This window comes from Hemicordylus capensis, chromosome 1 (genome assembly GCF_027244095.1).
Source record: "Hemicordylus capensis ecotype Gifberg chromosome 1, rHemCap1.1.pri, whole genome shotgun sequence".
Classification (NCBI taxonomy): Eukaryota; Metazoa; Chordata; class Lepidosauria; order Squamata; family Cordylidae; genus Hemicordylus; species Hemicordylus capensis.
The window spans coordinates 411052796-411070694 of NC_069657.1; the positions used below are offsets into that span (position 1 = coordinate 411052796).

At 43.7% G+C, this 17899-nt stretch overlaps 1 protein-coding gene across 1 annotated transcript in view; it reads left to right on the top strand.

Annotated features, from left to right (window-relative positions):
* LOC128339414 (calpain-8-like) overlaps positions 1-17899 on the top strand; it is a 70994-nt gene that overhangs the window by 2445 nt on the left and 50650 nt on the right. Inside the window, exons 2-7 of the mRNA XM_053283299.1 lie at positions 9200-9269; positions 11729-11847; positions 13449-13582; positions 13887-14055; positions 16282-16365; positions 17765-17850. Of these exons, the coding sequence (XP_053139274.1) occupies positions 9200-9269; positions 11729-11847; positions 13449-13582; positions 13887-14055; positions 16282-16365; positions 17765-17850 (662 nt within the window). The remainder of the gene's footprint in view (positions 1-9199; positions 9270-11728; positions 11848-13448; positions 13583-13886; positions 14056-16281; positions 16366-17764; positions 17851-17899) is intronic.

Sequence of the window (17899 nt, forward strand, 5' to 3'; positions counted from 1 at the left end):
AGGGTGTTGCATGTGCACTGCGATATCTTGCATGACTCCCTACTTGCACCAGTTGGAGGTGTTTCGAAGGCCACTCCTAAATTGCCTTTGCTTTTGGAAGCAGCTACAGATAATGCAGAGGGCTGTTCTCAGAAACAGGAGGTGTGTGTAATGAGGAGTCTTCAGAAGAGGCCACTCCCCACTGCCATGCTTTTCTAGATATCACTGTGTAAGATTGCTGCCTCCCTCTCTCCCTGTTAGCACAAACCAGAACTGGGCACAATAGTTCAGTCCAGACTAGTATGGAATAAAGTGTAACTGTTATTTCTCATAACTTGAAAGGTATGACTCTATTACGGCGCTTAAAATCACATTGGCCATTTTTGCAGCTGCTGACTGATGTTCAGCTTGTGACTGCCATCTCAAGGTCCTTTTCACACATGCGCCTGTCAAGCCAGGGATCTCCCTTTCTATACCTGTGTATTTGATTTGTTTTGCCTAAGTGCCAAACATTGCATTTGTCTCTGTTGAATTTCATTTTGTTAATTTTAGCTCAGTTGCACTGTGAACAAATAACACAATGAACTCCCATAAGCATTTTTCAATAATATGTTTATGAAACAATCAAGGAAAAACAGTTCCTAGAAAAGGAATGACTCTACAGGCACCTAGCAATGACTGAAAAGCAATGGGGACTAAAATATATGAAAATAAAAATCACATGATGGTATTCTAGGGAGGCAGCTGGAGCATATTTTCAGTGTATTATCATAACAAAAAAGTAGAATAAGATAGGAAGGGTATTATTACTGTATTCAAAAAATCTAGAACAGGGCTGCTTAACTTCGGCCCTCTTGCAGATGTTGGCCTACAACTCCCATAATCTTTGGCTATTAGCCACTGTGGCTGGGGATTATGGGAGCTGTAGTCCAAAAACAGCCAGGGGCTCTAAGTTGATCTGAACAGAAGACTCTAGGAGGAATAGATTTCCAAAACTAAACCCAATACGTTTTGGTCTACCTATTTTTCCTTTCGTACCTCTAGTGAATCAAAGATTTTAAAAGAATTTGTTATTTTACATTAGAACATAAGAAAAGCCTTCCCAGATCAGGCCCATGGCCTATCTAGTCCAGCATCCTTTTTCACACAGTGGCCCACAGGCATGAGTTGAGGGCATGCCCCCTCACTTGCCATTACTCCCCTGCAACTGGTATTCAGAGGCATTCTGCCTCTGAGGCTGGAGGTGTCCTATAGCCCTCAGACTAGTAGCCATTGATAGACCTCTCCTCCATGAAGTTATCCAAACCCTTTTTAAAGCCATCCAGGCTGTTGGCTGTCACTACATCTTTTGGCAGATAATTCCATACGTTAATTATTAATTGTATGATAAAGTTGTTCCTTTTGTTGGTCCTAAATTTCTTGGCAATCAGTTTCATGGGATGACCACTGGTTCTAGTCAGGCTTTCCTCTAAGCAGCACATGTGTGCACCAACTTCCAGGCCCATGCGCAGCAGTTTCTGGCAGGCACATAGTCTCTACTGCACCTGCCACTGCCGCCCAACTACCTGGCATCCTGGCACCCTGTTTCCCCCCTCCCCATCTGGGTCACCACCACACTGCCTCCTCCTTCCTCTTCCTTGCTGGCCGGACTGCCTCTTCCTCCAGTTCCAACGGCAGGACGGAGCTCCCGGTGGCTTCCCACTGACCACGGCAAAAAAAAAAAGGGGGGGGGGGAAGGGAATTTTCAGCAGGGTCTGTTCTTCTATGTTTAACAGTTTTATACTTGAGAATGCTTTCCACCAGTTTGCCAGCACAGACGTTAAGCTAACCAGCCAGTAATTTCCCAGATCCCCCCTGGATTCCTTTTTGAAAATTGGTGTTACATTGGCTACTTTCCAATTCTCTGGTACAGAGCCTGATTGTAAGGATAATTCACATATTTTTGCAAGGAGATTGGCAATTTAACATTTGAGTTCTTTAAGGACTTTTGGGTGGATGCCATCTGGTCCTGGCAATTTGTTAATTGTTTATTTTTCCAGACAGTTTAGAACCTCATCTCTTATCACCGCTATCTGACACACTTCTTTAACCTCTCTCCCTGAGAAGCTCAGTTCAGGCACAGGTATATGCTCAGTATCCTCCACTGTGAAGACTCATTTAGTCTCCATATTCTCCTTAATAATCCCTTTCATGCCCTTATCATCTAAGGGTCCAACCACCTCCCTGCCAGGTTTCCTGCTTCTGATGTATTTAAAGAAGTTTTTGTTATCCCCCTTGATGTTTTTAGCTAAATATTCCTCAAACTCTCTCTTCACATCCCTTATTGTCTCCTTGCATTTCTTCTGACAGAGTATGCATTCCTTTCTGTTATCTTCATTTAGGCAGGCCTTCCAATTTCTGATGGAAGTCCCCTGCCCCCAGTCCCGTTTTAGCTTCCTTGACTTTGCTTGTTAACCAAGCTGGCATCCTACCAGACTTGGTGGTACTTTCCTCCTTTTTGGTATACATTCTAACTGGTCTTTTATTATTGTGGTTATAAATTTTAGAGAAGTTTCCTCTTTGAAGTTCAAAGTGTCTGTGTTAGACTTCCTTGGTGATTTCCTCCTCACATGTATGCTGAATTTGATCACACTATGGTCACTGTTCCCTAAAGGGTCCATGACATTAACATCTCACACTAGGCCCTGGGCACCATTCAGGATTAAGTCCAAGGACCCCTTTTCTCTGGTTGGTTCTATGGCAGCCATAGAATATAACTGTTGTCATAATTAGAATATTAATATATTTTTTGACCAAAAATAAGCCTTTTGACAAAAAATGTTCTCAGAGTGATTTATATATACTCCCTCCCTCTGCATATTTGATGGAAATGTGAAAGAGGGTTTTTTAAATCACATGATTCATAAGGAACAGAGGTTTTATTTCACATGATGCACTGACACCAATGGCTGTGGCATTGAAAAGAAAGCAACACCTGGTTTAGGGGGACCAGGAACTGGGGGTGTAGCTATAACTGAGCGGATGGGTTCAAAGAATCTGCCCCCCCAGCTCCTGAGGGCACCCCAGCTCCACCCCTCCCTATTTCCTTCATTATCTCCTTCACTACATGGGGCCACCGAGAGGTGAACATTACCCTAGCTACACCCCTGCCAGGAACCATCAGAGAGCACAGAGGTGACTAGTTTGCAAGTATGCTGCCTCCAAAACTTATGAAATGCCCCTACTAATCCCTTTTGGGTTTTTTAGACACTAGGAGACACATCATGAGGTACATTTCTATTGTGCTGTTCCTCCAAGTAGTTCAAAGCAGTGTACACAATTCTTCCCTCCATTTCATCCTCACAACAGCTCTGTGAAGCAGTTGGGCTGAGGAACAGTGACTGGTCCAGGGACACCCAGAGGTCATTCACACAATAAATAAATAAATAAATAAATTGTTTGAGAGCTGTGTGTTTTTGGCTATGTGGAAACAAGGTAGGAGGAAAACTTGTGTGGAAGCAAGGCAGGAGGGAAAGCTACCCAGGTTTTCCTCCTACCTTGCTTCCACACAACCACTTCTACCCAGGTTTTCCTCTTAACTTGCTTCCACACAACCAAAGATTGGGAGCACACATAGTTCCCAAGCCCGGGTAGAACAGAGTGAGCTCATTCACACAATTAAAAACTTTGTTCTACCCAGGTTTGGGAGCTGTGTGTGTTTCCAATTTCCAGTTGTGTGGAAGCAAGGTAGGAGGAAAACCTGGGTAGAAGTGATTGTGTGGAAAGTAGTTGTGTGGAAGATAAGAGGACACTCTTGGTAGCTTTTCCTTGCTTCCACACAATCACTTATACCCAGGTGTTCCTGAGGTTTGAGAGCACCCACAGCTCCCAAACCTGGGTAGAACATGGTTTTTGATTGTGTGAATGATCTCCCAGTGTTCTTAATGGCTAAGTGAGTAGAACTTTATTCTCCCTGCTCCTAGTTCGACACTCTAACCACTAGCCAGGGAAAGGACTATAGCTCAGTGGAAAAGCATCTGCTTTGCATGCAGGAAGTTGCAAATCCAGTCCTTTGCAGTTCCAAGGAGGACTGGGAAAGACCCATCTGAAACCCTGCAGACTTGTTGCAAATCAGCATAGACAGGGGCCATTTCTCAAAATCAGGTCCCCCAGATGTTGTTGAACTACAACTCCCATAATCTCTAGCCACAGTGGCCAAAAGTCCAACGGTATTTAGGGATACAAGGTTGAGAACTTCTGGTGTACAGAGTACTGAGCTAGATGGACCAGTGTTCTGACTCTGTATAAGGTGGCTTCCTAGGTATATAGTATTCATTTGTGTGCTGCATCTCAGTTGTTTTCAAGCTTTTAACTCCCTCTCTTCAAAAACGCTCACGCTCTTGGGAACAAGTCAACAAACAATATAAAGCAATATTGTCAGAACTATGCATATAACACGGCCTATCTTCTGCTGTTCACTATGCATCCCCAAGACTGCAAGCTCCTGTTTTTCAAGAGAGCTGATGAACTGTGGCTTCATTTCTGCCTTCATGCTCGAGGCTAGCTAAATAACCAGCTGCTAACTGCCTGTGCTGACTCATTTCAGGATCTGACAGTGTGACCCCAGAGTGGTCTTCAGGTAACAGTAGCTCTTGAAAACTGTGCTACTCTGGCTTCTTCTCACCCTCCATGACAATCTACTGTACTACATACAGCCTTTCACCTTCATTTAAAAATGTACACAAAATGCTTGGAGCAAGAGCAGGGCTTTTTCCCCTCTTCTGAAGAACCTGTGTGTGGATTTGAAATGAATTGTAAACTGGAGAATAAATATTTCATGTTTGCAGTGCAGAGAAATAGTTATTATTACACAACTTCACATCAATTTCAAATTTGGTCTGGATAAAGTTTTAAGAATGTGACATATAGAAAGGAGTATCTTCATGGACCTTTTGTAAAAACCTTTTCTTCTAGCGCCATGAAAAGAAAATTTAGAGCAGGACTGCACAACTTTAGCCTTCCAGCTGCAGTTGTACTATAACTCCCATCAACCCTAACTATTGCCTGTTGTGGCTGGGGGTGATGGGAGTTGTAGTCCAACAACAGCTGGAGGGCCAGAGTTGTGCAGTCCTGATTTAGTGTATGCAAGCACGTTTCTACATTGATATTCACAATGCAGAATTGAAAATGAATGTGTGCTGCTGATTAATTTTTAACACAGAAAAATGGACTATAGTGATTTTTGCCCCTAATAATGTTGGAGTTGTAGCAGGTTTTACAAATACTCCAATCTGTTTGGTTAAAAGCATAAATATATTGGAACAATCAGCTGTGATTCTGACACAGCATGGTTTGGAAAATCTTACGATAGTTAGTTGGGCCAAGACTCCAGAGAACTATAATCTGCGCTTATGTCAAAATGTACCAGGTTGTATCCAAAGAAAGTTTGTAATGACTAAGCAGCATTGAAATCAGTGAGATAAGTTAATAATAACTAACACAAATCACATTAATTTTAAATAGGATTAGTCATAACCAACTTTATTTGAATATAACCCACTTAAATTAGTCAACTGTGGTTAATTTTACCACATAAAATATGATCATGTGGATAAAATAGAATACAACCCCCATGCCCTGAGTGCTTTGGAGGAAGTTTGGGATACAAATGAAACAAACCAACCAATAAATATGGCCTAGCAGAGGGGAGGAATAGTCCATCTGCTTCCTATCCAGTGCTGCCCGGTGTGAGAGACCGAGTGTGTGATGGTGGCTCCTGCTGCTGTTGCTGCCTGCCTGCTTCTGCTTCCCCTGTGAGACTGTGGCTTGCTGCCTCTGGGTAATATCTGTGGGGAGAGTGTGTGCATTGATTATGGGGCAGCTATTCAAGTTCAGAAAAAGTAATGTTGACAGATCAGCAGGCCGTTGCAGGGAAAGGGAGATCAGAAACTTAATTGTTGTTTCCCCTTCTGGCTGTCCTGCCAACTCTTTGACCTTGGAAAGCAATGCCACCCACCCACAGAGCCTCGTCTTGCTCCTTTGTAACGCCAGGTCAGTCCAGAATAAACCTGAAATCATCCAAGATCTGATTCTGGATGAAGGGGCCGATCTGATATGTATTATAGAGACTTGGTTGGGAGAGGCTGGTGGCCCAGTCTGGTCCCAGCTTCTCCCTCCAGGATACTCTGTTGAGGAGCAGGGAGGGAACGTGGGTGGGGAAGTGGAGTGACTGTGGTCTCTAAGAACAATATCTCCCTTGCCAGGATCCCTGTCAAAGTGTCTGACCTTACTGAATGTGTATACTTAAGTTTGGGGACCAGGGATAGACTGGGACTTCTGTTGGTGTACCTATCACCCTGCTGCCCAACAGAGTCTCTAACTGAACTGACAGACTTGGTCTCAGGCTTGGCGTTGGAGTCTCCCAGGCCTGTGGTGCTGGAGGACCTCAATGTTCACTTTGGGACTAATTTGTCCTGGGCGGCTCAGGAGTTCATAGCGGCCATGACAACTATGGACCTATCTCAGGTGGTCTCGGGACCAATGCATATTGCTGGCCACATGCTTGACCTGGTCTTTTACTCTGAACAGTGTGGTGATCCATGGGTGGGGACTCCTTGATTTCCCCATTGTCATGGACAGACCACGATCTGGTTAAGGTTGGACTCATGACTACATTCCACCTCCGCAGGGATCATGAGCCCATTAGGATGGTCTGCCCAAGAAGGTTATTGGATCCAATAGGATTCCGAGAAGCCTTGGAGGGATTTAGTGTTGGCTCTGCTGGTGACCCTGTTGACACTCTGGTGGAGAATTGGAATAATCAACTCACCAGGGCAGTGGACATGATCGCTCCTAAGTGTCCTCTCCAACCCACTTTGAAACTGGCCACTTGGTATATAGAAGAACTACGGGGGCTGAAGCAGTGAGGTAGACGTGTGCAAGTGGAGAAAGACTCGACTTGAATCTGACAGATTACTACATAGAGTGTATTTGAAGATCTATGCTCAGGTGATACGTGCGGCAAAGAAGCAATTCTTTTCCTCCCATATCGCATCTGCAAATTCACGTCTGGCAGAGTTGTTCAGGGTTGTGAAGGGGCTAATGTGTGCCCCTTCCCCCTTGAATTGGTACTTGGAACCAACAATTATTCGCTGTGACATTTTTAATGAATTTTTTGTGTGGACACTTTGCAGGTTGGGATAGGTTGTCTCGTATTGGTGTTTGACTGAAGGACCAATTAAGGCAAGTGGGATGACAAAGAACAGCCCTTGTAGGTTTTGCGGCCCTTGGGCTGGGATATGCCCCTACTTGGAGGCTCGCTGGGCCCACCACTCAGTGTTTTGCAGCCTGGGATGGGTGGGGCTGCAGGGGCATATCTAGGGTGGGGCAGGCAGGGCAGGTGCCCCGGGCGCCACTTGAAGGGGGGCGCAATTTCTTAAAATTAATTAAAAAAAAAAATGGCCACCAAAAACAAAATGGCCACTGGGCATGCTAAAATGTCCTCTGTGAGGCCCTAGGGCATGCCACGCCTCACAGAGGCCATTTGAGCATGCACAGTGGCCATTTTGTTTTCAGCAGCCTTAAAAAAAATTTTTTTTTTAAATGACCACTGCACATGCTCAAATGGTGCCTGTGAGGCCCTAGAGGCCATTGGGAGGAGGGGGAAACTTTGCAGACCCCCCACAGCCTTTAGGAAGTCCGCCGAAGGGGCTACAGGTAATTTTTTTTATTTTTAAATTAATATAATATAAGTCACTGTACACATATTCAGATTGGCACTATGAACAGAGAATCAGGGCTTGTGAATACTGAGCTGAAGTTTATGAGCTAAGATTGTATCCATTTGCTCTTACTTTGCTTCTTGTGATAAGTGAGTTAAATGTGATGTCTTAATAATATGGCTGTTAATGGTGAATTTGTCTTTGAATCAATGTGAAATCCTTAGTATTAAGGCCCACTGGGAGTTTCTTGCTTTTTCTCTCATTTTAACTGTCTTTCTGAAATACTAGAATATATTCCAAGCAGTGACACCGTTTACTTTGCATATCGTTTAATTATTTTCAGAGTATTTGGGAAAAGTCAAATTCTCCATTTATTTTTAAAACTTACATATTCATGATGCTACAATGCATAGCAGAGAATTAGACAGGCACTTCTATTTAGTTTTTCCAAGTACACCTCCGCATAATATTTGGGGATTTCATGAGCCCTAGCATACTGAAATTTGTAATTTTCCAGCATTTTCTTGGTTTGGCTACATCCACTGCTAAATAGTTTTTGAAAGATTAAAAGATTAACAAGCTTGACTTGTATTTTTCAGCTGACATTAAGGTAAAGTTATCTGAAAGATGGGTGTCAGATGTTTGGACAGGGGGCACAATTTCAGTGCTTGCCCTAGGCCCTATGTTCCCTAGATATGCCTCTGTGGGGCTGGGCTGGCTGGCCTCCCCTCAGTGGGGATAAAACCTGGCAGTGGTGAGGATGTCTAGATCTGGAGCTGGGCTGAATCAACACCCAGTCCTTCACCCTGCGGTGGGCAGTTCTCCTTATGAGGCTGATTCACATGGGTGGTACATTGGTGGTACCTGCACTCTACTTGGTTTGTTCCTCATTGCAGGTTGATTGTAAATTTTATTAATAAAAGTGGCCCTAGTTCTTGTAATCTTACATGTCCTGTCGTTATTGGGGCCTGGGTGTGCAAGTATTCATCTCAAACACAGTGTACAGCAGGTAGCAGTGTATTGTGTGAATTGACTCTGGGGTTCTAACGTAACATGGGCATTTAGACTCAACAGACCACACCCTCAGTGAGCTTTAGAAGTCATCTGCGTCTCATGGGTCTCATTGTGGGTGAGATATGCAAATTTCACTATCCATATTACAGCTAATTATGATAAATGTTTAATGCATGTTAGCAGCATGGAATTTGCAGGAAGAGCTCAGAAACCACAGTGACAAACATGTGATGCCACATGTGAATTAGATTCTGCTACAAGTAGCAATTTCAGGGTGCAATCTTCAGGGGGAGAACTGTGCAAGAGGAGAGGGTTAGCCCACTTGTACCACAGTCCCCATCTAAAATGGCCTGCCCTCTGGCTGTTTTTTTTTTTTTTTTTAAAGGACTTGAGGAATCCCAGATACAAGGTTCACATTGAAACTAGCTAGTTTTGTCTCTCAATGCAGGAAGGAGGAAATAATGAGAAACAGCAAGTATAATGTTTAATTCAACCATTATTTTCAGGATCTAGTCCCCAACCCTCAGTTCATTGTGGGAGGAGCCACTCGCACAGATATTCGTCAAGGGGTCCTGGGTGAGTAGATGAACAAGATAACCACTTTTTCTCTCTGGGGAAATAAATGACAAGGTGCTTCAAAGCAGTGTGCCATGATCAGAGAGCAGGTATACCATAGAAAGGTGAATATACAGCAAATCACGCCAGATGACTCAAGCAAATAAATATCAAAGGACCAAGTATTAAATCCAGTATGTAAAACATGTTGCCCGAACCCAGACTTGATCTCCTGTTTTGCATTTGACCCACTGACTAATCTTTGAAGCTAAAGCACTCCTCACCCTCATATTAATCTTCTGTGAAATGTTTTTCTTTCAAAAATAAGCACACGTTGTCTAATTTAGAAGAATACAAGACCGGCTGTCTCTAAGGTCTTACTTCATTAAACTTTATTTCTTTGTCAACAGTGCAAGTTAGATGAAATATCAGCCTAGCAAGTCTCATGAGAACTTGAAAGACTCAGAATACTTTAGATACACTGTTTGAACAACCTGGCTTTAAAAACATAGCTTAGCTTTTACTTCATTGAAGAACTGCATGCATAACATGCAAAATAATATTATTTAAAGGTGATCTTCAAAGGCTCTTTACATTTCTACACATATATTAACTCCCCTTCTCCCCCCCCTTTTTTTTGCTAAAGCCTACAAATGGCAAATGGCAGGGGCTTACCTTTTATATTATTGTACAGCTCTTGGCATTTACACTAAGTCTGAAATCTTTCCATATCCTTGCCATTTACACATATTAAATGCTTCAAGTATATCAAAGGAGTAAACAAGTCTACCGTGCAGGCCAGTGTCCTTAGTTGATAGAAAACAGAGGGCTCCATAATTTGAAAACCTCATGTGGTTCTGATCCAAATTTCCCCCACCCCCAGCGGCTTTTAAATAACATTAAAAAACAAAGCTGGTGATCCTGTTCATAGATTTACATTACCTGTAGTTATGAACAGTAGGGCTGTGCATCACATCAAACCAATAAACAGGTCTATTATCATCAGGTTTAATCAGTCCTATTGGTGCATTTTTTATTTTTGAAACAATTCAGGAGAAAAATTCCTCCAATAATGGGAGCCAATTTGATACCATACCAAAGTGTATTGGTATGGTACTGAAGGGTGGGGCTTACCTTAAGCGAAGAGCTGGCTTCTGCAAAGTAAGAGGCTACCTTCCAGCAACAGCATTTCAAAATGCCACCTTTCCCTTCAGTGTACTACCCTAGAATGCTCCAGGGAGGAAGCAATATCATAATGTGTCCTGGTGCATTGTGGGGAGGGGGGATAGCAGCACACTGTAACTGTATAGAACATGGCTGTTCCCCCACCCACCCCACCCCACCCGCCAGCATGATTTCATAATGGCCTGGCTTCATAATGAGGCAAAATGAGGCATTCAGCTCAGATGGTTCATTATCAGTCAGTGGGGGGCATAGGACTGCCGCCCCTTGCTTGCCATTCCTTAGTTTTCCTCTAGCCCACCACTCTCCTCTGCTCCCCCTCTGTCCTACTCCTTTCAGATACAGCGTGTCAAGGAAGAGAATGGAGTAGCTTCCTCCATGGTGGAAAATGAGGAGGATGAGGGAGAAGGCAGCAGTGGGGTGGCAGATATGGGCAGGGAGTGGGGGGTAGCATTTGGCACTCCACCTCTGGCAACAAAAGGTCTTAGGCTGTTCCTGCTGAGTAGGACAATGCAGGGGACAAGCAGCAGATTGGGGAAGAGTTATCTCCCACTCTCCGGGTCTGCTCTTTCCCCCTGCAAATCTCACCTCCCACCTGCCACTTGGCAGCTGTTCAGTGCTTACTGGGGTTCCTCAAACATCCTTGAATGCCTAGTCTGGCCTTAAGGAAGTTGCCTAGTGCAGCAGTTTACTGAGGCAGAACATCCACTGCTGCAGCAGATGGAAGGGCATTTCTCTTCCCAGAGTTGCTACGGTGCATTAGCTTCTGCTAATCTGAGGCAAAGAGATCAACATGGCCAAATAAGGCACACAAGGCCAGAAGCGAGGGGAGGGAGCAGGTCCAGTGGCCTGGTTTTGTGTTTGTGTTGTATGTGTGTGCATGGGTGAGTAGGTAGGTAGGTAGGTGTAGAGAGGACCTTGTGGGCAGCTGTAGCAGATGAAATATTTGTAAGAAATAAACACAGCACCTCATTGATTCTTTTCTTTATAAATTATTCTTGCGTGTGTGTTTGCCAAGCCTGTCTGCTCCAGGGATGATCAACTGGAATGTCACAGGCTAGATCCAATCCGCGAAGCAATGTTTCCTCCTAGTTCCTAAATTAAAATTGTCTAGAGGTATTAGGAACTAGAAAACATTACTTCAGGGATTAGATCCAGCTTCTGGATTTCCACTTGACCATCCCTGGCACAGACAGTCCTGTGCGATAGATGGAACAATGGTTTGACTTGTTATCAGACTGCTTGATATGTTCTTATGCTATCATATTCAGCTTTTTCATTATTCTTGATCTTCACAGGAGACTGCTGGCTTTTGGCAGCTATTGCATCTCTCACACTGGATCAGGAAATCTTAGACCGAGTTGTTCCCCAAAACCAGAGCTTCCAGGAGGGCTATGCTGGGATTTTTCACTTTCAGGTAACATTCCCATATGATATATATTTAATGATAACACTGAGTTAAGGAAAAGGAGGAATAACTAGGAGGCCCTCTGGCAAATGCATGCATTTACAGTAATATAAACTCAGTGTCATGCCAAAGAAAAGGTAGAGTGGGGTTTTTGAAAAGGTTTTGTAGGGGATAAAGCTGATCTTATGGTAAAGTAAAGTAAAGCTGTGCCGTTGAGTCAATGTTGACTCCTGGTGACCACAGAGCCCTGTGGTTTTCTTTGGTAGAATACAGGAGGGGTTTACTATTGCCTCCTCCCGCAGAGTAGGATATGATGCCTTTCAGCATTTTCCTCTATCGCTGCTGCCTGATATCGGTGTTTGACATAGCCTGCGAAACATACAAGCAGGGATTCGAACCTGCAACCTCTTGCTTGCTAGGTAAGTTACTTCCCCACTCATATGGTAGTGAATATGAATTGTCCTCTTTGTTGAGCAGGGTTTGCCTTGATTTCCATTTGGATGGGTGACTACATGCGAGCACTGACTGCTGTAAGATATTCCCCTTGGGGGATGAGGCCATAGTTCAGTAGTAGAGCATCTGCTTTGCATGCAGAAAGCCCCAGGTCCAATCCCTGGCATCTCCAGGTAGGTCTAGGGAAGACTCCTGCCTGAAACCTTGGAGAGCTGTTGCCATTCAATGTAATCAGTACTAAGCTAGATGGACCAATGGACTGACTCAGTAGAAGACCGCTTCCTATGTTTCTTTGTTCCCATTCCTATAGGTAATCTCAGTAGATGTTACCCCCTTTTCTTTCTTCCAGCCTCAGTCACGTATTCTACCTTCTTATATGACTTCATGTTGTAGAATTAGAATTTTATTACAGGAACAAATAATAAAAGAAGAGCAAATTCTGTAAACTTCAGTTATTTGCACAGAGAGACAAGGCACTGCAAAAAGGTGGTTGCAAAAAGTCCTTAACGTACAAATGGGCTGTGTTCCAAAAATCCATTTGTAAGTCAGATGTTCATAATCTAGACTGCACATAGCTCCCCCAAATGATAACTTGTTCGTATGTGCGGTTTGGTGTTGGTAAGCTGGATATTTCCTTAATGTAATATGTTATGGAGCTTTGTTCATAACACTAGCGGCTGGTGCGGGCGCCACCAGGGTGGCAACGGCGAGAGGCATCTTTTAGTATAAATTAATAGGTGAATTACCTCTGTTACTGCCGCATCTGAATGCTGCTCTGAGCAGCAGTGCACCACCCAGCATCCCCTGCAGCCAGGGATTGCCTCTGCCACTCACCTGTCTATCAGCAGGGGATCAGCTCCAGGGAGACCAGGTGAGTGGCACCGGGGGAGGTGATCCCCTGCCGCAGGGGGTGCTGGGCGGCACTGCTGCTCAGGTGTGGCAGTAGTGGAGGTAAGCTCCTATTAATTTACACTTAAAGGTGCCTCTTGCTCACACCGGCTGCTAGTGGTTAATAAGTATGAGTGTTTGTAAGCTGGATGTTTCTAACCTGGGGAGCACCTGTAATTATTTCCTATGATTTTACATATCAAACCCAGTTTGCAATGTTGCTTGGTCTGCTTTTCATTAGAAAGGCAATTCTCCCCTCTTTTGGTCAGTTTTGGCAGTACGGAGAGTGGGTGGACGTTGTTGTTGACGACCGGCTCCCCACCAAAAATGGACAGCTGCTCTTTCTGCACTCAGAAGAAGGCAATGAGTTCTGGAGTGCCTTGCTGGAGAAGGCCTATGCCAAGTAAGTCGGAGCTAATTCTGAGAAAGGCCCTATTTATAGCAGAATGGATCAGGTCCATCAGTCACATTCTGCCTTGTTTACAGTGTCTAATGCAAGGGTGGGTAAACTTGGCCCTCCAGCTGTTGTTGAACCACAACCCCAATCATTCCCAGCACAATTTATTGTGGCTGGGGAAGATAACAGACACCCCTGGTCTAATGCCACCAGTTGGCCTACACTACAACCATGCGTTGGTGAATACGTGGAAATTGGCCTCATGCTCTCTTAGTGCAGCTCTGCTTTTCTTATTATTCCTACATTATAGGTTGAATGGATCCTATGAGGCTCTTACTGGAGGATCTACTGTAGAAGGTTTTGAAGACTTCACGGGTGGCATCTCTGAAGCTTACGACCTGAGGAAAGCTCCATCTAACCTGTATCAAATCATTCAGAAGGCCCTGCAAGCTGGTTCACTGCTAGGCTGCTCCATTGATGTGAGATGCTAGCAACATTCTTTCCCCCCCCACCCAAGCTGTGGCCTGCAGTGTCTTATCACAGTCTTCTTCTTTAAGTTTGCATACTGTTATTCATAAGTTTTATAACAGTGTACTCAGGGAACTTCAGATCAGCGGCCAGTGTTTCTGCCAATGAAATCAGTGGGAGGCTTTGCATAAACTTCAGTGGACTTTGGATCAGACAGACAGAAAGGCAATGATTCCCTTCTGAGGAAGCAGCATTAGATTTAACAGCTTGGTAAATGAGTTTCCTGTTTTGATAAAGGTTGTTTTAACGCTAACGGCTTAGTCTCGAATTGTCATCCTCCGTTCATTTATTACATAAGAGCCAGAAGATACTGGCTGACAAGATGAGGAAAATTACTCAGACTAGTCCCATTGCAATTAAAAGGAAAAATTAGGCAATGGCTAACTTGTTAATTTCCACGGGACTACTTTGAGTAATTTCCCTCATGTCAGCTACTGTTATCAGCTTGCTGCACTGCAACATTTTCTGCATCATTCTCTCATCTTTTTTTCTTGACCTGAATTATGTTGACCCCACCCCCCGCCCCAATTAAGTTGCAGCTCCAATCTGTCCAGTGTAGACTGACACAGCAATATTTAGACTTTTCAGGCTTACTGTGTCTTCAGTTAAGAGGTTCCTTCTCGTGACTTCTGCTTCTAATTGCTCCTTGTTCAGTGCAGCATATTATTCTCAGAGGAGGGTCTTAATAATAAAAATGGGGTGGGGGTGGGGAATGAGAGTAAACTGCAACCAAAGCTCCCCAAGGAACAGAAACTAGATAACTGAAGTCTCAGGAGCCTTTTGTTGAATGGGACATACTTCTGAGTAAACCTGTAAATGAAGGGTCTTGCCACAGAGACAAGCATTGATGGATACTAGAGTGCTGTATTAAGTGCCATGCAGAACCTTGTTTTAAATCCACTCCCAGATAGTGGCAGAAGAGCAAAGGCCCTAGAGTGGAAGGAAACTAAATCTGTTCCTTTAACTCCTTTCCTCTCCATTTACTTGCCTCATCTATCAACTGTGCCTTGTGCCGTTTGTTTGCACTGCATTGCATGGCACTCTTACTTCAAGGCTTTGGCACAAGACTGGAAGTGAGAGGGCCAAACTACAGCTTACAAGCAGATGCATGTATTTTCAACCAGGAGAGGTTTATCTTCAGAAATACTATGCACCTGGAACCCCATGGGAAAAACTGCGGAGGGGAGTTAGAATGGAAAAACAGTGGGCAGGGGAATGGTTAAGCACCATCCTCCCCCACATTGTTGCTTCTCTGCAGCAAATTGTTTCATTTGAAGCTGCTTTCCAGTATAAATGATGGCTGGGGCTGAAATAATATACTTCTGTGTAATGTGTAGCTTAGCCCAGAGAAAGAGCCCTGGTATGGGAGGCTTTATGCATCCGTCCCCTGCATGACTTGGGTCACTTACACTGACCCTGTGAGTCTCCCCTGGTTCTTCCAGTCGGCCAGGTGGATTATATACCGTAACATGCATTGCCAGCTATCTGTGGGTGCTTAGTGGTCTAACAACCACTAGGCATGGATCTGGAAGAGACACAGACCTCAAAACAGGTCTGAGGGGGAAAAGGTCAGGACCTCAGATAGCTCCAAGCTGGATATAAGAGGGATGTTGGTGCAGTGGCTGCTTGGAGCAGACTGCTAGTTTTTATGGCTGCTTCCCAAGCAGAGTATAGTGGTCTGACCTCTTCCCTTGGAAAGACTCTGTAGTTTGAAAGAGTATTGCTTGATTTTCTGGCTCTGATGGTGCAGAGGGACCTTTATTCAGGCTGGCAGATCCTTGAGGGACTCCTCTGAATCAGAGGATGAAGGTTGGGTCATATCCTTGGGTCATGGTTTAATATGCATCTGTTTAATATCTACAGGTTTGTACATGACTTATACAGAATATTATTGTGTATCTTCTAGATATTCCTATTTCACTGTACCAGCTTTCTTATTTTGCCACTTTTCAATAGCATACACTGAGTTTGCAAGCATAGCATTTGGGAATTAGATGGCTATGGCCATTGAACAATAGAGATTTATGGTATGTAAATATATTAAAATGTGTTCCTGAGAAAGCAGTGGAATTTTGAAGTTGTGAATTTTACAGCTGTAATACACATATATTTACATTTGTCTGTCAGACAGTGTGCATTATACATACAATATCTTGACAATCACTTCATTGCCCTAGATCACCAGTGCAGCTGAAACAGAAGCAATCACAAGTCAGAAGCTGGTCAAAGGTCATGCTTACTCTGTCACTGGAGCGGAAGAGGTAAAAACAGAGAGGCTCCATGCCATTTTTACACATGCTAATGTACAATTAAATTAATACTCAGTGCCACGTTCAGTTTATGAAACGATACTCCTTTGAACACTCTTTTAGAACTGATGCTTAGGACAAATGTTCCATACACCCATTGGATGAGCTGGATACCCATAGGAAGAGCTGGACAGTGGAACAAGTTTCCCAGCAAATGTGTGGAATCTCCTCCATTTGGAGATCCAAAAATGGATCTTCATCATCCATTTTTAATTCATGTGCAGTAAAGTCTGAAGTGGTAGTTCATTCATCTCTTTATTTATTAAATTTATTCTTCATTCTCTCTCTAAAGCGGGGTGGTTTAGCTGACACTCTCCTGTTGTTGTTGGACTTCAGGTCTGTAACTCTCATCACCCGCTGCCACAATTTATTGTGGCTAGGGATGATGGGAGTTGTAGTCCAGCAACTGCTGAAGAGCCTTGGGTTGGCCACTCCTGCTCCAAGGAGTTTAGGGTCTGTGGACATCTCATTTTAGCCTCACACCAATCCTGTGAGGTAAGTTGGGCTGAGAGCTTTTAATGAAAGAATGTGTTTGGGGAAACTTGCTGTTGTCAGGTTGCAATAGGTACAGTTGGTACAAATACAGTTGGTTGGTCTCTGGGACAACGCGAAGGGACCATATAACACCGGTTTAAAAAGAATTGCACTGACTGCCAATATGTTGCTGAGTGAAATACAAAGTGCTGGTTATTAACTATAAAGCCCTCAATGGCTTGGGGTCCAGGGTACTAAAGAGAGCGCTTTCTCTGTCATGAATCCCGTTGCCTATTAAGAACTTCTAGAGAGATCTGGTTATGGTTGCTGTCGGCTCTTTTGGCAGCAACTCAGGGCCTTCTCTGTGGCTGCCCTGGGGCTTTGGAATGTGCTCCCTGTTAAAATACGAGCATCTCCTTTTCTGTTTGCTTTTAGGAAGACCCTCAAGACACACCTTGTTTTCTCAGGCTTTTAACCGAAATTAATTTTAAACTGTTCACTTGTTTTTATCTCATGAGATTGTTTTAACTGTTTTTACTCTCTTTTATATGTTGCATTTTAAAAGTGTGCACACCACTTAGAGATGCACATATCAGGCGGTATATAAATATGATAGATAATTAAATAAAAAATAAATCGGTGTCTCATAAGGATTTTTTCTGCTCAAATCCATCGGTTTTGTGGCACCAAATGATTGACAACAGATCATAACAAACTGTACACAATGTTTTTGTTCTTAAGGCAGGAAAATCGGGGTGATATAGAGTGGCAATGATGAGTAGAATAATTATTCTGTTATTCCATATAACTCCATATTGTAGAATGGCAATGATGAACAGAAACTGTTCTTAGATTTTGTTTTTGGTGCTTCCTACAGGTTAATTATCATGGCCGTCCAGAAAAACTACTCAGGATAAGAAACCCATGGGGTGAAGTGGAGTGGACTGGAGCCTGGAGTGACAAGTAGGTTATTATTATGCTCCATATGTTCCTTCTTTAATCCTTGGTCAGC